The sequence below is a fragment of the Marmota flaviventris genome, chromosome 13, assembly GCF_047511675.1.
Source record: "Marmota flaviventris isolate mMarFla1 chromosome 13, mMarFla1.hap1, whole genome shotgun sequence".
In the NCBI taxonomy this organism is placed as follows: domain Eukaryota; kingdom Metazoa; phylum Chordata; class Mammalia; order Rodentia; family Sciuridae; genus Marmota; species Marmota flaviventris.
The window spans coordinates 96,533,832-96,553,576 of NC_092510.1; the positions used below are offsets into that span (position 1 = coordinate 96,533,832).

The window sequence follows — 19,745 nt, forward strand, 5'->3', positions numbered from 1 at the left end:
GTTTTGAAAAATCAAGTTCCAAACCTTTTGCTTCTTTTCTCTTTCGTTTGAAAATCTTTTTCTTTTCAACTGAGCTTAGTCTTAAGAAAACAGATGTGCATAAACTATCAGGGGATTCATAGTTTTCCCAACAAAACAACTTGACTGGGAGCCAACTCAGTCCCTCCTCTGACCAGCCATGGAGCTCCTGTAGGAGAGGCTGTTGGGGCTCTGATGCAATCTGCTTTGCAGGCAGATGCCAGGCCAGCTTGGCAAAGGCCATGCAGCTTGTTCTGTGAACAATTGCATTATGTCCAGCTCAGGCTGAGTGGTGAAATGAGCCAGAAGTGAAATTGCATTTTCTCAAGCAGAATGCTCCAGGAAATGGACTTCCTGATGGCCCTTTGGCCGTTCCTGGACATAGCCCTTGTAGCTCTAGTTTGAACATTGCCCAGAGGCCAGGACGGTCAGCCACTGGGGTGGCTTTCTTCGGGATGTACTCATTGGTGTCCCTTCCTGGTGGGCCTTTCCATGTGAGGACAGGACTCCAGGTAAAAGGAAGCAGGTCACTGCCCCTGCAGAGCCTCAGTTTCCAAATCTGTAACTGAGAATGAGATCCTCTGCTTGCATAGTGTGTGGCACCAAGAGGTATCCATATGTTTTAGAGGGAAGACAAGGAAAATGTGCAGATCAGCTGATGGGAAGGAGGTTGCCAGGGATTGAGGCTCCTTGTGGCCAGGCCAGAAACTCAGTGGCCAGTGTCCTGATCTGCTTGCCAGCAGGGCCCGAGTCCCTAGGGATTTCTTCATAGAACAGCTGCATGGAAGAGCTCAGCCAGGTTCTTTGGGGTCTTGACCTCAAGGAGTTCTCCTTACAGCAGAGACATTCTCCATCTTTTTTGAGTCATGGATTCTTGTGAGAATCTGACGATATCACATAAGAACTTTTCCCCAGAAACTGTGGACACATACATTTGCATGTAATTTTAGGGAGTTGATTGCTGCACTAAAATGAATGCGGGATCGCTTTAGGGTCTCAGAGAATGAAACAGATCTGACCTGGGTTGGCGTCTTAACCCCATAACTCATTAGTTGTACAGTGTGGGCTAGCTTTTGGCCTCTGTGAGCTCATCTTCCTCAGGAAGCATTTTGACTGTTTTTTAAAGATTAAATGAGAATCATGGGAGTAAAGGGTCTAGCCCCATGCTTGTCACACAGGAAACGATTAACATGAAGGGTTGTGGGAGCTCTGAGCCAAAAGAAAGGTTAAGGCCAGACTAGAGGCTGGGGCATAGGTATAGGTGTGAGGGCAGGGACGGTGTCCAGGGGATGCTGAAAGTTTTGGAAATGATGAAGAGGAAGTCGGGAGTAACAGAGGCCCAAGTGTGAATGTGAGGACTGCTGGTGTTTGTGGATGGGCAGAGGACAGCGGGCAGCACAAGTAGCTGAGAAAGGGTGGCCAAGAGCAGAAGGAACACCCAGGAAAGATAGTGGAATCATTCTGAGAGAGAGAGAGAGAGTGCTGCAGCATGGGCCACGTAAGTCAGCTGGAGAAGAGGCCTTGAAACCTGGCATCGAGACCCTGCTGGTGACATCAGGCAGACAGTTTTGTCGGAATCGTAGCAGGCTGAGTAGGAGGAGATGGCGACAGCGGAGAGAGAGCAGGTGCGGGTGATCCCAGCAACTATGACTCCAAAGACGGAGATGAGGAGGAGATGGCAGGAGGGGTCAAACAGGCCCAGAGAGGTGGTCCTCTGTTTCTTCTTCTAAGTGGGCAGTCTTGAGGAGGTTCCTGTTTTGAATGGAAGAATCCAGGAAACAAGGAAAAGTTAAAGATGAGAAGGAATCCTTGATGAAGTATTTCCCAGAGAAGGTGGGAGAGGCTGAGGCTGGGGCTCTTGGGATGAGAGGTGCCCCAAAAAGGCAAGATGCAGTTGTCAGTCCACCTGTAGATGTGACACAGGGAGGCCCTGTGGCCTCTTTTCTTCAGGAAAACAGGAGGCAAAGGGGGAAGCAGAGGGTGGGAAAGTGGAAAACCCACTCCAGGGTGAAGGAGGAAGAGCTGATATGGAAAGGCTCTAGGGCACCGATGGTGGCACAGTAAAAATTGTGACTTTTACAGTGTCCCTGGGGCAGTAGGCAGGTAGTCATATCCAGTTAACCTGCACAGCCTGAGAGTGGGAGCACAGGAGGCATGGTGGGATCCATGGTGGGATTCGTGGTGGGATCCATCTGTGCATGCACACAGAGGCCAGCAGCCTGAGTTTCTGGAAGGACCAAGGCAAAAGAGAACTTCAAGTACTGGCAAAGGAGGGAGTGGAGTAACAACTGATAGGGGATGGGTCTGCCTAGAGGAAAAGGATGCCAAGAAAGAGGGCTGCCAGGGACTCCAGGGGATGCTGAGAGGGAGGGTCTGGCACAGTGGGGTCAAGGAGAAGGGTTGTGGCCAAGACTGGAGTGTAGTTTTCTGCTGTCGAGCCATCCCTGGTAATCAGGAAGGAGATGGTGATGGAAGTGGTGGGAGCGATGGTTGCTGCAGTTGAAGTGGTCAAGAGGCATGAAGCTGTAGTTCATGGTGATGTACAAGTTGCTTGAGGAAGAAGGTGGGATTTGTGGTGGAGAGAAAGAAGTGACCCAGATCCTGATCTGCTTGTTTATCTCTATTGGTTTATCTTTTCCAGACAGTCTAAAAAGGAAGACAGAAAGAAAAAGGAAGGATATATATGTAGCCTGTTTAGACCAGCATTTTTCACTTTGTAATAGACTCATCTCTCTATATATGACTTGATAACTCATTTCAGTTTTTTACATGAACACTATGTCACTATATGGATTCCCCATGGTCAGCTTACCCATTGATCAATACTGAAGGACATCTCAGTTTCTTCCAGTTTTTGACAATTTGAATAAGTTGCTGTGAACATTTTCATGCTTGTATGTGTGCTATGTAAGTTTTAAAATCATCTGGGTAAATACTTAGGGGTGCAATCTGGACCACATCTGCCCCCTCACAACAACATGTGAGAGTTTGCCTTGCTCCAGATCCCTGCCAACCATTGGCATTGTCAGCTCTTTTGCATTGAGAAGTTCTCATAGGTGTAAGTAATTCTATTCTGGTCTGCTTTATGTCCAGTTTGGGGTGCTTCACATGGGGTGCCGATGTCACACAGGAGCTTGTAAGTATCACAGTGACCAGAAGGGTGAGGGGATCAGGAGAAGGTCTAAGGAGTGAGAAAGCTCAGGGAGGAGTCAGCGAGGTTTGTAAGTAACTGTGGGGTTCTTACTGGGTGGCTGGATCAGCCCAGAGGGCCTGATGGTTAAATACAGGGACCAGAAGTAGGAGGCAGTTTGGCTCTTTCCTAACTGTGGAAGCTCAAGCAGAAGCCAGACAAGGGCTTTATCATGGTTAGTGTAGAACTGCATCCAGTGGTGTGGCAGAGAAAAGGCAGAACCTCTAAGATCCCTTCTAACTCTTGGTTTCTTTAAAAAAAAAAAAAAAAAATCATGAATGGACTTATGAGAAATTTGTGGCAAAAGTAGATTTCTCATAAGAAAAGATAATTTTTTTTTCTTAAACCTAGATATTTTTTTTCCTTTTGCCACATGGTTTGATTGTTTTTATTTGTGGTTGATTAACTAAATAAAGTTCTTTGTGTTCCTATGTATTTAGTTTGTTCATCTATAATACCTCTTTGGGTCTCCCAGGGGATGTCTAAGTCCCCAGCAGTTGAACTCTATAGCTATATCACCGAAGCAACTGTCATTATAGTAATAATTTGTGTGTATTGAAAAGTTATTTACACTGTGACAAAATGGGATATATTCCATGTATACACAACTGGTTCAAATAGTTGAAAATCAATTAATGTAATGTATTATTGATCCAAAAAAGAAAAATAATTGACCTGAAAAAAACATTTGACAAAGTCCAACTTTTGTTCACAATTTTAAAAAATCAGCATATTAGGAGTAGAAGGCTATTTCATTAACTTGATAAAGAACATTTATAAAAATCTTTTAGTCAAAATCATTTTTAAAGGTCACTTTCCTCCAAGGATTGGGAATAAGACAAGGGTGTGCTCTCTTTCCATTCTATTCAACATTGTATTAGAGGTCCTGGTTAGTGCAATTAGACAAGAAAAATATATAAATAACAGACAAAAATTGGAAAGAAGGAAACCAAACTATCTTTATTCATAGCTGACATGACTGTCTATATGGAAAATTCCAAAGAAGTCTATTTAATGCCCTCCACCCCAGAATTAAAAAGCGTACTACAACAAGGTTACAAGACACAAGGTCAGTATGCTTTCCTATATACCAGTAATGAAGAATTGGAATTTGAAATTAAAAAAAAATACCATTTGTAATAGCACCAAAAACAAAACTTAGGTATTTATGTAACAAAATATGTACAGGTTTATATGTGGAAAACTATAATACACTGATGAAAGAAGTCAAATTAGATTTAAATAAATGGAAAAATATTCTATCATCATGGGTCAAAAGACATTATTGTTAAGATGTCACTTCTTTCCTACTTGATCTGTAGATTCAATGTAATTCCAATAAGAATCCTACAAAACTATTTTATAAATAGTAACAAACTTATTCTAAAGATGGTATGGAAAGGCTGAAGACCTAGAATAGACAACACAGTGCTAAAAAAGAACAAAGTTAGGGGACTCAGTATTGGCAAAACAACAGGCATCTAGGTCAGTGGAACAGAATATCGACTCTAGAAGGAGCCCCTCACAAATAGAGTCAGCTCATTTTTCATAAAGGTATAAAGGCATCCACTAGAGAAAGGATAATTTTTCAATAAATAGTGCTGGAACAGCAGACATGTGCATGTGTGTAAATGCATCTAGACACAGACCTAAGCCCTTTCATAAAAACTCAAAATCAACCTTAGGACTAAATGTGAAACTCAAAACTCTAAAACTTACAGAAGAAAAAAATCTGTATGACCTTGGGTTTGATGATGAAACCAAAAGCACAATCCATGAAATAAAAAATTGATTGGAACTTTATTAAGTTAATAAGATTTTCATTCTTCAAAAGACATGGTTAAGAGAATTAAGAGACAAACCAGGCACTGAGAGAAAATATTTTTCAAATATATATCTGATAAAGGACTTGTGTACAAATCATATTCTGAAAGCTCAACAGTAAAAAAAAAAATGGCCCAATTAAAAACAGGCAAAAGAACTCAACAGATACCTCACCAAAGGAGATATCCAGATGCCAAATAAACTTATGAAAAGATGCTCAGTATTATTTATCATTAGAGAAAAGCAAAATCCTACACACCTATTAGAATGCCTCAAACACAGAAAAGCTGACAGTGCCAACTGTTGGCCAGGATCTGGAGCAGCACGAAGTCCTGTGTGTGGGGCGGTGGGAATGCAACGAGGCAGATGTGTCCAACAATTGCACTCCTGGGTATTTACCCAGATGATTTGAAAGCTTACACACACATACATACACATATGCACATGGATGCACATAAGCACAGAGACATGTACAGCAATTTCATTCAAGTTTTTAAAAACTGGAAGCAATGGAGATGTCCTTCAGTAGATGAATGGGTAAGATAAACTGGAATAAGTTATCAAGTCATGTAAAAATACAGATGGAATCCCAGCGACTCAGGAGGCTGAGGCAGGAGGATTGTGAGTTCAAAGCCTGCCTCAGCAACTTAGCAAAATCCTATGCAACTTAGTAAGACCCTGTCTCAAAATAAAAGATAAAAAGGGCTGGGGATGTTGCTCAGTGGTTAAGTGCCTGTGGGTTCAATTCTGGCACCAAATAAATAAATAAATAGTTAACTAAAAAAATAGAGATGAGGGGCTGGAGTTGTGTCTCAGTGGTAGAGCACATGCCTTGCACTTGTGAGGCACTAGGTTCGATCCTCAGCACCACATAAAAATAAATCAAGGTATTGTGTCCATCTACAACCAAAAAAATATTTTAAAAATTAAAATAAAAAATAGAGATGAATCTTAAATGAAAAAAGCCAATCTGGAAATGCTCCACATAAGAAACCTATATTCTCTTCTAGACTCATGGATTCTGGAGCCTGCACCCACTGGGGCTTCAGGCAGCTCTGTTGAATCAAACTGTTGACCTGGATCTTCCCCTGCAAACTATGTGCTGCAGATCCAAAGTCAGCTCTGCCACCTCCCATAATTAGGCTAGAAAAATGTGTGGCGTTTTGGCATGTAGGAATCTATATTAAATTATACATATAAAGTATCGCACTTGAGATTATGTGGCATAGAAGAGCATACATAGTCACATACAAGGTTATGGGCTGAGTGCTTGCTATCCAGAAACACTTTCTTCCATAACTGGCTAGTAAACATTTGAATCTGAACTTAATTTTGACAAATCCATGGAAAAAATGATTCTATGGAAACCCAGGCGTGTCCTGGAGGCAACCACAGATCGTTACACCAAGAAAACATTTCTATAATACTCCTGCTTAATATAAAAGGCAAATTGGTGATTCTGGGTTTTTCTTTCCTTGTTTTCTTTTGGAAAAGTAACAGTATTTCTGTTACAAGACTGTACTGTATCGCAGCAGTGGGCTTGCTTTGTTAACTCTGGGTCATCCTTCATTTTTTTTTTTTCCTTATAAAATGGAGGGTTTCAGGGCTGGGTTTGTAGCCCAGTGGTGGAATGCTTGCCTACATGTGTGAGGCAATGGGTTCGATTCTCAGCACCGCATATAAATAAATAAAGGTCCATCGATAACTAAAAAATATTTTTTAAAAATGGAGGGTTTCAGACTCCTTGCCTTCCTTCTCATGCCATTCGCCCCCCATCCTTTGGCCCACCTTTCTTAGCACTCTGGGTGTTCGTGTTTCGCATCACACGTTGTGCGATAGTGAAACACCCTGAAACACAAGCCAGAAGGCCAGCCAGTTCCCAGCATTCCTTGGCTGACCCTTTCCTCTGTTTCCTTGAGGTACTGTGAGTCAGCCCTACACTGATAGATGACTTTCTTGTTCCCACCAGACCCAGGGATTTGGGGCTGTGGCTCGATGTGAGAGGTCAAGCATGAATGAGGTTCTGAACCACAGCTTCTGGCATGCCCTTTAGGCACAGGCTGTCTCCAGGAAGTCATAGCTGCAACCTGCACTGCTCAGAATTTGGAAAGACTTTTTGTATCATTTATTCTTGGACAACCTTTCTTAGAAAATTAAGTTTGTGGCAGTTGCACACATTTTCAGTGAATCCTCCTTGTCTTGGGCCTACCTAGTGGATGTACTGTCAGTGCACACAGGCTGACCATGTGTCTGTCTGTCCAACTGTCCTCCCATCATCCATGGTCATCCTGCATCAGATCCTTCTAAGCAGGTGTCCAGCCCAATTCATTTCTCAGTTCCCTGCAGCACCTGCAGAGACACTGGTATGTCATGGAGGCCAGTACTCCCCTGGGTGTACACAGACATGCCTGCTTCTCCCAGCACTGCTGTATGTGCGGAGAGTGGGTGCTGAGAACATGGGTCCCATCCAGGATCGGGTGCCACAAGGAGCCCTTCACCTCATATGACCCTGGGCCATGCTCTCCCAGCTTCCCAGTCTCATGGATATCTCACAGCAGTAGTGGGCAAGGGTGATGGGTGTCTGGCATTTAACAACTTCTCTGGTTGTGTGTGTGTGTGTGTGTGTGTGTGTATTTGATTCTACAGGTCAGTTTTTGGGTTGTTCGAGAAATTCTAACAGCACAGACTTTAAAAATAAGAGCAGAAATCCTCAGCCATTTTGTGAAAATAGCCAAGGTAAGCTGTTTTATTATTATTTTCTCCCTCCCCCCTCCTTGTTTTTGTCTCAAAAATGTGCACACAGGCTGACCATGTGTCTGTCTGTCCAACTGTATTTGGGAAGTGCTTTTCTGTGGGCCTGCAGGACAGGGTTGAAATGGTGGGTGGGGACTATGGCCTGAGTTCCCCAGGTAGAGCCACCTCTGAGATCCACCCTGCTGCCTATGCCCTGGTACCTGCATGTGCATCAGCAGCATGCTTCTCCATCTCATGATGTTGGCAGCCAGCCATTCTCCTTACTGGGCTTGCACTCTTTTCCCAAGGTCCTGTGGTGCCCTCTGGACTCTGTTCATTCTTCCATCGGATTTGGAATTGCTGGGTCTGAATGATTTTAGGTAGCATCAGTGCCTGTGATCTACTCACATCCTGCACAGTTATGTCACTAGTCAGCAGAGTCTGCTCCACTCCATCCTGAGCTCAGGCCTGGGCAAGATGACCCTGTGCCCTTCATTTCCACCTCCAGTGCCCCGCTTGGTGTAGTCCACCCTGCCTGCTCATCTGGCCCCGACTTCCCCTCTTCTTCCTCCATCTGTTCCAGCCCCAGCTGGGCCATCCTGGTGCTTTCCCAGGCTGCTCTCAGGCCAGGAGTGTCTCCGCACGCCCAGCTCCCTGTCCTGTGCCTGCTGCAGTGGGCTCACCCCTTGCTCTGTGCATGCGTGTGTCCTCTTCCCACCCAGGCCCTCCTGAACAGGCCGCAAAGAGCTGCATTCAGCTGATTGCATTCAGGGCTCACATTAGTACCACCCAATTTGCAGAGGAAGAAGACTTGGAGAGCAATGTCCATGCCCAGGCCCCACAGAGAGTCAGCAGCAGAGTAGGAATAAAAGCCATATCTCTGCCTTCGGGGGAGCAGCCCTGCCGCCCTTCAGGGGAAGGTTAAGTGCATCAGTCTATAAAGATGTTGGGAGCAATGGTCACCAAATGTCCCATTCATTCTCCTGAAGTACTTGGGACTGTCACTGGGTTTAATAATACTTATTGCTGTCAGTCAGTGCTATGATGGGCAGAAGAAAAGATATCTGGCTGTAGTTCTAATCCCTCCTGGGGCTTACAGTTTGGAAATGAGTTTATGGCCCCCGTCTAAGGAGTCCCAGATGATCTGTCATTAACCTCCACCCTTTTCCTTACTGTAGATTGTCATGCTGGCCCCACATGCTGGGTATGTCCTTGGGCAAGCCCCTTCCCTTCTTTGGGCCTTGGTTTTCTCATCTATAAATTAGAAGAGGTAGGTTAGATAAACTCCCAGATGCCTTTGGCACTGAGAGGAAATTCAGTGATAGGCATGGCAATTCAGATACTAGAATGCAGTTCAGTTCACTCGGGGAATCTGTTCTCACACAGGAAACAACTAGAAATTGTTACAAGATGTGTGAACTGAAGTATTAATCTGTGTGGTCAGAGAAAACTTTCCAAGTAAGAATAGAGCTATGAGGCCCAGATACAAGGGCTTTTCGTTTATTTATTCATTTTACCTGTTATGTGCTGGGTGCTGAACTAGGTACAGGGACATGATATCTCAGGGGACACACTGTTCAGGGTGAGAGAGAGGCAAATAAAAAGCAAGTACAATCTAGAATGTGAAGAATACAAAGAGTGTGGGAACACAGATGGAGTTCCCACCACCATAAATTTGGGAATCTGGTCTGGAAAACCATATTAGAGGAAGTGGTATCTGAGCCAGGAATTACCCAAGACGAGGAATGAGCAAAGGGAAGATGAGTCTTCCAGATAGAAAAGACTGAGACCACCTCACACCACCCAGCCCAGGCTGCACCATCTCATGCAGCACAAGTGCCTTTATCACCTTCCCCATGTTACCTGTGAGGACATCAAGGTGCAGAGGATTGGGTAACTTGTCGAAGGAAATGCAGAGTGGGAGCTGGGATTGGAACCAGGCCTGCGGGTCCCATAGAACCTACTCGCTAGCCCAGGCTTCACTGTCTCCCAAGAATGAAAAGTGGAACCTTGTCATGTGAGCCGTATCCCTCAGCATAAAACCAAGAACAGAGCCTTTACATTTTTCTGCATTTACTCTCTACTATGTCTCCTTCTGTTGCCCTTCCTGGTAAGGAACTTGTCTGAGTCTGAATTGACTCCAAATGTTCTCACTAATTTGGGGTCTGGTTCAAGGGAGCATGGTGAATAGCTTGCCTTCCCAGCTGAGAGGGATTACGCAGATGGCTAACATCTTCCCTCAGCCATTTCTCATCCGGGCGTTAAGGTAATGGCAGAAGAACCGCTGATACTGTTGGCACGGCCAGGATTTTAGCTTACAGAAGCCTGTTGGGACAGATTCATCTAAAAATAGACCATAAAGGGATTATCAAATCTTATCCTGAGCCACATTTCTGTCCAGCAACCAGACGAGTCAGCTTATGAAATTTTGCAAGCCTTTTAGATGCAGACTCACCTTTTGACAATTTGAGAGCAAAAGCATATGGTTCCTATGAACTTCCTAGAACTATATTTTCTACATGAGATATTTTTAAGTGTAATTGAATTTCATGAATATGACAACATTTGGTAACACTTGGCATGTTCTTGTTCTGTTGTTTATAGCAGCAAAATAATGTATTCCATATCTTTTTCCCCCCCAGAAACTTCTAGAACTCAACAACCTTCATTCTCTCATGTCTGTGGTGTCAGCATTACAAAGCGCTCCCATCTTCAGGCTGACAAAAACCTGGGCTGTAAGTTAATCTCCCTAAGTCTATCCCTTTGATTTCAGCTGTCGTTTTGTTAGTGAAGATCTGTGTTGCTTAAGCCCCTGGCTTTCTCTGTCCATCTGCACTTTGCCAAGGACAGAGTTATTGTGAATGCATGGAACATCCTCTGGGCATCCTCGTGGCTCAATGACCCCAGCCCCATTTTGGTCCAAGGGAGTAGTGGTGACCATGCTGATGTGGTTGGGGCTGGCAGCCCCTAAAATGGCTCTTCCTGGGCGCTATTCTATGATGGCCGGGGGTCAGCATGTGACTCTTGCCCTCCACTTGGCCGGTATTTGTCTCTGGCAGACTCCACACTGCCCTTGGGAAGCTCTTTGGACTGATGGTTTGCAGCTGCCCTGGGTCACTGGCCATATAGCTCAGAGTTTCTCGGGAGGAACCTGTGACCCTCATGTAGGAAAAAATGACTTTTTGCTTGCCGTTTTTTTTTTCATCTCTGAGGCCATGGATAATTTCAGCTCAGAGGTGGAGTCTGATAGTTATATAATTGAGTCTGTAGGAAAGTTTTTCTGCTGTAAAAATACTTTAAAAATATCTCAGTCCTCTTTATTCTCCTTTGCTTGGCACAGTGCCTGACATGGGGGAAGTAATTGCTATTTCCATAGCTCATTAGCATTCACCTCCTGGCCCTCCTGGTCCAGGTCTCTCGCAGCCACAAAGCCCAAGCCTTTCAAGACCTGTTTATGTCCCACAGAACTGATGGAAACTGTATGGAATTGTCAGATGTGCTTCTACAACTCATTTCCGACCTTCCTTCTGCCAATCTATGGGGCTAGGCTCTGTTTCCTACTTGGCTGGTTTAGGGGCCTTTAAAATACTTAAGGATTATGTTGGAGGTGACCAGAAATAAGCCTTGTTTCTTTAAATTTCAGCTTTCCATAGATCTAGTCCTAGCAGAGTAGGGCAAAAAGCATTAGCCTCGAGTCTAAAAACGAGGTCTGTGTTCAGGCACCATTCGAGGCCTGGCTCCTGTGGGCTCTTTTTCCCATCTCTACTTGGGAAACTTGGTTTAGGTTAGTGGTTTTCTGTCAGTGCTTTGTGGAGCCCTAGGGGTCCTCAGAATTGCCATGAGTGCCATCAGGGGCTCAGGGGGAGGAGAAAGGGTGCCAAGCAGGCAGCTCGGGTGCTGTTTCCACTAGAGCCCTGTTTGTGTTTTTTATGTATTGGGCTCCTGGATGAATTGCAACTGAGAAATGGCTTTGGAGGTCAAAAGCAAGTTTGGAAGCCACTGTTCTCTGCAGCAGCTGCCGACCCTGTGACTCCAAGTACATCTGAGCAGTGAGGCTTTTTTTTTTTAAAGTTGCTTCAAGATTCTTCTTCAAAGTATGTCATCTTCTACACTTACTGTTATTGTTTCTTGGACTCCTAAGGGCTATGCAAGGACCCAGAGGGCTGAGTTTTGAATCTGCTCATGTGTAGAGAGTCCCAACTGTCAGCAATACTGTAAATGGGACCCCTACAAACTAGTCAGTGAGGGCAGAGTGAGTGAATCAGCACCAGTGACCAGGGCTGGCTAAAGTCCCTGCACAAAGATATGACCTACTCAGGGACAGGCAGGACCCATCAATGAAGCTGTGGATCATATTCTCCAAAGGGTGTCTACTGCCAGGACTGTGGGGCAGCATCAGGTCAGAAGGATGCCTAGGGCTGCTCTGTTTAGCCTGACGAGCACTGCTCAGGGCGGCTGCATCTTCACAGCCGTTGATGGGTCTTTGAGGCAATGAAAATAGACCTCCCATTGTTCCTTCAGAGTCCTAGAATGTAATACCCACCCAGGACCCCCTGAAGCAGGGCCCTTCACCTGGCTCCCCTCCAGGCCTCATGGGCCAGCCACTCTTCCTCACAGATTTGGCAGAATAAAAACACGTGGCAGCCACTGCCCTACATGCTCTAACTTATTTTAACTCCTTTATTCTCAACAGCTACCCGTGGAGACAGGTACAGCTTTATTCTCATTCACAAGGAGGAAATAGAAGCACAGTGAGGTGGAGCAATTTCTTCAGAGCCCCACAACCAAGTGGCAGAGCTGGGATCAAAGCTTTGCAGTCTGGTTCCAGAGTCCTTGCACACAACCACTAAAATCCACTGATCTGAGCAAGCACAATTCCAACCTGTCACCTGTCACTCTAAATAAAAGCAGGAACTTTATGTATGTGTATATATATATATATATGTATATATATATATATATATATATATATATATATATATATACATATATATATATATAAACTTTTATTTTATTTACTTATATGTGGTACTGAGAATCGAACCCAGTGCCTCACACGTGCCGGCAAGTGCCATAGCCTCAGCCCCTAAGAGTAGGAACTTTTAAAAATGTTTTAAAAAATATTTATTTTTTAGCTGTAGTTGGACACAATATCTTTATTTTATTTATTTATTTTTATATGATGCTGAGGATCGAACCCAGGGCTTCACACATGCTAGGTGAGTGCTCTACCGCCGAGCCACGATCCCAACCCTTTAAATTTTTAATTTAAAAAATTTTCTCCTCTGTCAGAAATCCTGTATTAGGAACTTTGGAGATGAGTGGACTGTCAGCACTCCCCGGGCCATCAGGCTTCTGTCTTTGCTGTGGCTGCTGCTTGCTGGTATCTGGCTACTGCATTGCAGCAGAAAGGGAAGTCAGAGGAGGGCTAGTGGGGTCAGGGGGGACATGCAGCTGGAGAGCTGCAGGCAGACCTTGAAGCCTTCCTTATCTAGTGCTTTCTTGGTTTATCAAGTTACTCCTTGGTTTATCCAAGCTATGGCTTCTGTTGCTGTTTACTCCCCTGGGATTGACTGTTGATTCTGTCACCTCTGGATTTAGCTGGCAGAACCAGGGAGATGCCTGGGATCTGAGGTTACCTTCACCAAGGAACAGGGAAGTCAGGACAACACATCCTGACTTTTTCTGAGAAATCTTCCCATTGTTTCCCAAGGACAGGGAGCTGGGCTGCTTCCCTAGTTACAGAGGCCGCTTAACCAGGGCAGAAGGTGGGAGGATGCAGCATTCTAGGAAATAAGAGTGGTAACTGGAAAGTCTGGGGTCAGGGAGAAGGGAGAGGCAAGGCAGACTGTATATATTACAGCCTGAGGGTTTTTATGTCATTCACTGTAGCCTTTTTTTAGGTTGACTCCCCTCTTCCATCCACCTGTCCTGTTAATCCAAGGATAGCATTTGACACAGAACATTTGGGAAACAAGAGACCAAACTCATCTTACCCCTCTCATTCAAATTGTCCCCAGCCCAGTGAAGTGGACAGCTCCCTGGTCTGTACTCTGGTGTACTGGCATGTGACAGCATCCAGGTGGAGCATGTGTCTGTCTGCTCCATGGTTCTGTCTAAAGCCTGCCTCCTCCCTTGACTGCAGTCTTCTGTGATGATGTCTGATTTTTCTCTTGTGATGATCTCTGATTTTTTCTTTTTTTCTGCCTACATGTGTTGTTTTAACTATATGTCCCCTCACCCCCTCCAAAGAGCTGTTTCCTTTCTTACCTTGTCCCTTGAACTGGGACTGGTAAGACCTCAGGGGCCTGCAGATCAGGGAGGAGCAGGAAGCTCTGGAGGGACGAGCTATAACAACCCAAAAGGCCAGTGCTTTTATAGTCCTCATTTTACCAAGGAGGAAAACGAGTTCCCAGAGATGGAGTGATCTGTTGAAGATCCCAGAGCTAATGAATGCCAACTCTATGGGATATAGCCCTGCTAGACCCCACAGCCTGCATGTCCCCTGTGGGAGTGGCTTGTGATGGTGGGAAGTGTAAGGCAGTCAGGTTGGGCACTGGTAGGGATAAGCAGTCCCACACACTGCTTGGGAAGTAGCACTGGAGAAAAGAGCCTGGCACCTTGAGCTTTCTGAGTGCTGTCCCTGGGAGTTGCATTGAAATCCTAAGCATCTGGGGGACCTGGATGGAAGGTGGTTACAGGTGTGAGAGGTGGCCTGGCACTTTGCTGCTTCTTGAATGGCCTCTAGTGAGGAGTCAGTTGGTCATCATCTAAGAAAAGGCAGCCTATTGGCCTGTCCATGGCTGGCCTCTGAGTGCCAACAGCTGGGCGAGCTAGACAGGACAGAGACTGACACTGAGCATAGATCTGTAAGCAGTAGGACCTAATAAATGCATGACGGATATACAAACAGGAAGGGAGTCATAGCTAGCCTGGAAAAATGCAGGCAGGGAATGGTATATCCAAGCACTGGAGCTGCTTTGGAATATTGGCTGCCTCAAAGCCATGAAGTCTAAGCAAGTTCTGATTTCCTGAGTACACATCACCTATTGACTGTTTTTCATTCTGCAAATTAAATATTTATCAAATGCTGCCTCCATGCCAGGCCCTGAGCCTATGGCCAAGGCCTTACCCTCATGGGCTTTTACATAATTCAGGGAGAATAAACACATGTCTAGTCCAGCTGGCACAAGAAGTGATCAATAGGTGTTGGTTGAATGTGTGAAGGTAGTGAACAAGGAACGATGAGACAGGAATAAAAGCAATGCAGAGACTAAATGGGGAGGGGGTGTAGCTCAGTGGTTGGGCCCTTGCCTAACATGCATGGGGACCTGGGTTCCATCCCCAGCACTGGAGGAGAAAAAAAGGTAAGTGTTGGTATGAGACTAAACAGGATGGCATGATGGAGAAGGACTGGATGTCAGCTTTAGCATGGGCATTCAGGGGAGGCCTCTCTGAGGTGAGATCCCATACCTCAAGGCCCGAAGGGTAAAAAGGAAGCAACCATAACAGGATGAGGGAGTGAGCCTTCCAGGCAGAAGGGCAGCCGGTGCAGAGGCCCACCATGGGAATGAGCTTGGAGTGACAGAGGAACCTGCAGGCCAGTGTTCCTGTGTCTCACTGTGCCAGGAGGAGGCTGGCGTGTGGGGCTGGTAGCCCTGGAGGAGTCAGATTCTGTTTCAAGGGCACCAAGGGCTTTAAGCAGACAGCCATGAGCTGGTTTTACAGTGGCTCTAGGTTTTTGTTTTTAATCACTGTTGCTACTTCGTGGAAGATAGATTGGGAGGTAGGGGACTAGGAGTGAAAACCAGAGGCCTTGTCTGGAGGTGAGAGCTTAGTCCAGGAACCAGGTAACCTTGACCGGGACAGGAGCAGTAGTAGGTGCAGAAAGAAATAGACTGGTGCAGGATGCGTTCTAAGGAGAAGGTTCCAGGAGGTGCCATGGTGGAGACATTGAGATGAGGAGACGAAAGGAAGGAGGGGCAGTTCCTATACCTGGATGAGCAGCTGGCCAGTGACCACTTATTTCTGAGTGACCAGTGGGCAGAGAATTCCTGGCATGTGGGTAGTCTTAGCCACGTGTTCCATGGGCCACACACACTGTGCACACATGTAAACACCTGCTGTGGCTGCTTGTGCTTGTGTGCAGAGTGATTCACTGTTTCCTACTGAGTTGCCCCAGAGAGTTCGACTCATTTGCAACAGCAAAGTGAAAATTGAAAAAAAAGTCCTTGACATGGAAGAAATCAGCACTGATGGTCAAGAGGCCTGGTCTTGGGTGGTGGCCTAGGAGGGGAACATCTTGGGAGCAAGGCTCACTCTCAGCATCCTGGAGCACTACAGGTCAGAGGGTAGTTCCTTCCACCAATAGAATGCAGGGCACATGAAATTATCCTGGGCAGGCATTCACACTTTTTTGGATCTCAGCATCTTTCATTCAGGAGGTGCCTCTGCTCTCTGTGTGGGTGGCAGCACCTGGCAGCTGCTCTCTGACACAGCTGAAGTGGGAAGACTGAGTTATGGGCATCTCTGAGCATTGACCTAGGGTGCGGGCAGAGCCAGGTGTGGAGATGAGGAGACAGCAGGCAGAGGAAGCCATTGTTAGCAGCCTGCAGGTATTCCTTAGGACCCCCATGGGGACTGCTTCTCAGAGGTTCCGCATCATCACTCTGCTGACGATTGACTCTCATCTGCCTTGACATTGCCACAGGGCTGGACAGTGGTCTTTTCCTTCTTCCTGGGAAGTCCCTCTGCCTCAGCTTAATTGTCTTCTGCTGTTCTGATAGCTGCTCCTCCTGTGCTCATGGATGTGAAAGTTCAGCAAGGCCCTGACCTCAGTCTCCCTTCCCCACTCCATTTCCCTTCCCATGGTGAGCTCACCAGTGTGGGGATAGATGGCAGTCTATGCTGGGTTCACAAAATCTGACTATTCCAACAACTTAAGAAAACAACAAAGAAAGCTCACAAACACAGAGAAGTACCTTTTCAATAATCCGTGACTGCTCTCTAACCTTCAGGATCTGTGGAAAGAGAGAGCGCCGCTGGAATTCTTTATTCTCATATAGGGGACATACAAGGGGAGGTTCCATGAAACCTTCTATCCCAAAAAGGGCAAAGGGGTAGGATTACAAGAGAACAGGTGAATGTAACTCAACCCCTGTGGGTGATGCCTACACCTGGAGCCACGCCTCATTATCCAAGCTGGGGTAGCAGCCAAGTTACTATGACCTGGCACTGCTGTGCCAGACTGAAGGCAATAATTGGTCAGAACCCTGTACATCAGGACTTAAAGGTGTCTGCATCCAGGGCAGCTCCCGACAGGGAGCTTCAGATGCCACCTGTCTGCCCTCATGGTGGCTGGCTCTGTGGTCCTAGCTCCAGCCTCTCTCCTGAGCCCAAGATCCACACTCCAGCTCTTGCTCCCCCACACCCTCTGCTTGCATGTTTCTTTGACACCTCACACTTGGCATGTCTGAAATCGAACTCTGGCTTCCAGGAACGTGATAGAGTGCCAGAACACACTCTTCTCAGACTATATTTTGGAACGGTAGACAGAGCTGATAAGGAACAAGCCCTTCATTCCCTATCTTTGTCCCAGCACATGGACACTATAAACACTGAAAAAAATATAACCAAGTTTAAAAACCAAAAAGCAAAGCTACAGTACAAGCCATTAAAAACCAACAAGCAAAGCTACAGTAAAAGCTAAGAAAGAAAAGTCACCATGTGCTAAAAATAAAGAATGCTCTCAGAGTTGGAACAGTGAGCAGAGCTAAGAGGAGCCTCTGTGGACAGGCCTTTGCAGCTAGGGCCTAGGATTTAATGCCTACTCAATGGGGAGAGTCCTGGTTTCAGGCCCCACACGTTCAATAGGGTTGAAATGAAGCTGCCCACAGCAATCAGAGAACCATCAGATGCCACCCATTAGACACGAGGTACAGCCCAGGGGAGCGCTAAGGAGAATCAGTGGGAAGAGTGACTTAGGAGAAATTGTCACCCCAGCTTGTACCTCATGAGGCTGTGGGGTCTGAACACACAGGATCTGCACTGGTGTAGCCACGAGGAAGCAAAGAAGGGCCTGGAATTTGAGCATGTGAGCTCTTAACATCAGACGCCTGGGTCCAGCCCTGGGCCTGCCTCTTATGATATATAAAAAAACCATTTAGAACCATGCCTGGTACATAGTAAGGGCGAGATGAGTATTAGCTGATGTTATTATTGCTCCTATAATTTTCAGCTCTTCTTGACTTTTCTCAAATGGACTGTGAGACAGGCCCTTTTATCTGTGACCTGAACTATCATCTTCAGCTCTGGGCCGTTTGTTTCTGGTCTTACTCTCTAATTCACCCTCACAACTCTATTTGAGTGATCACCCTAAAAGAGCGCTGGAGCTTTCACACCATGGTTAAAGAGAGGTAAGAGAGGTGTTAGTGTTCTCCTCACCTGCCCTGCTACTCCCATCTTGCTAATCAGAGGTGCCCCATGCCTCCTGATCCCCCAAAGCAGGGTGCTCCAGTACGACCACCTGACACCAATCTCTCTCTTCAGTCTTCCATTTCAGATTTCATTTTCCCACCTCCAGCATTTTGATGATGATTTTATTAGCCAGTTTTTAACCATATCATTTGTACTGTAACCCCATATTTTAGTGAGCAAAGGGAAGATATTGAATTTGAACAGGAGACGGTTGGTTATGTCCTGATGGGTGATCTGTGCATGTGGCACTTGGTGAAAGTTCATGAGTACTGAGTGTCTTACTGAGCTCCAAGCATAAGAGAGGCATTTTGGGAAAGGCAGAAAATGCCAAAAAGGTTTCATACCTACTTCACACCTACTTCCTGATCCTAAAAAACAAACCATAAACCTTTCAGTTGTGGCCAACTGAGCATCTGCTCCCACCAGCAACAGCAATTCAGAGCCCCCAGTCATGTGCGCAAGAGACGCAAGAGTTGGCCAGAGGAATTTCCTGTTAAAACATGGCCACAATCAACTCATTCTTCCCCTTTGATTAGTATTCACTGTTCATGCTTCTCAGCTTGTGATTGGCATGCTGTTTGCAAGTTGAGCTGAAATATCTGGAAAAGTAGAATAAGCAGTCAACATAGTGGTCACGTGACTGGGCACTACATGGCTGGGTCAATGCCAGATTTTGCCAAAAGGCAAGTTTCCATCCCTCCCCTACCTTTCCATTCTCATGCACAGCAACACAGCAACATAGCAACCCTCGGCTACATTTTAGTCAAACTGCTGTTTCCCTTCCTGCATGGCGGGCTCTTACCCCCAGGCTTCTTCTCCGGCCTTCTCCAGCCTCTAGCCCTTCTTCAGCCCTATTCATGCTTATCAAAATCCTTCAAGACTCATTTTCAGCACTCCCTCTTCCTAGAGTCCCCCTTTCCCATGACGGAGACAGTTCCCAATCTCTAGAGCCCTCTGCTAGTGTTCTGGCCCTTCCTTGCCTTAGCTTGCCCTTTTCATCATCCAGCCAGATTGAACAGATGTAATGCAGATTTGGTGCCCAACTCTCCACCCACCAGCTCTAGACCCCCAATGGGACCTTGACAAATATATACTAGGGGATCAGTCTCACCCTCCCAGCTGTACTGTCAGGTCTTATTGGAATATCTCCTGGGATTGCTATGTGGAATTTTTAACAATTAACAAAAATTATTGGGAATATATGATGAAAATTGTCCCATGAGATTATACATTATGTATGTGGGTATATGTGCATGTAATTGGTACATGTGTATATCAGTGTACATGAAACTGTTCAAGGATAAGCTTTTAAAAGGTAAAATCATGATTCATACAATACAAAATGAATATCTGTCAAAGATTTTATTTATGTTATTAGTTAGAGAATTAATAAGATATTTGCAAATATATCAAAAGAGAACCCAGACTATCATACTTTTATATTCAAGTAAGAAATGCTACAATAATGGGTTGGGGCTGTAGCTCAGTAGTACATCACTTGCCT

General features: G+C 45.6%; 1 protein-coding gene across 12 annotated transcripts in view; it reads left to right on the forward strand.

Annotated features, from left to right (window-relative positions):
* The window catches only part of Ralgps1 (Ral GEF with PH domain and SH3 binding motif 1), a 244,625-nt gene that overhangs the window by 89,223 nt on the left and 135,657 nt on the right, over window positions 1–19,745 (forward strand). For 9 of the 12 annotated variants that reach the window (XM_071600974.1, XM_071600975.1, XM_071600976.1 and 6 more), the window contains exons 6-7: window positions 7,679–7,768; window positions 10,408–10,500. The exons of 1 other annotated variant lie outside the window; for it this stretch is intronic. In XM_071600974.1, the coding sequence (XP_071457075.1) occupies window positions 7,679–7,768; window positions 10,408–10,500 (183 nt within the window). The remainder of the gene's footprint in view (window positions 1–7,678; window positions 7,769–10,407; window positions 10,501–19,745) is intronic. 2 more of the 12 variants (XM_027944102.2, XM_071600973.1) reach the window with 1 other exon arrangement.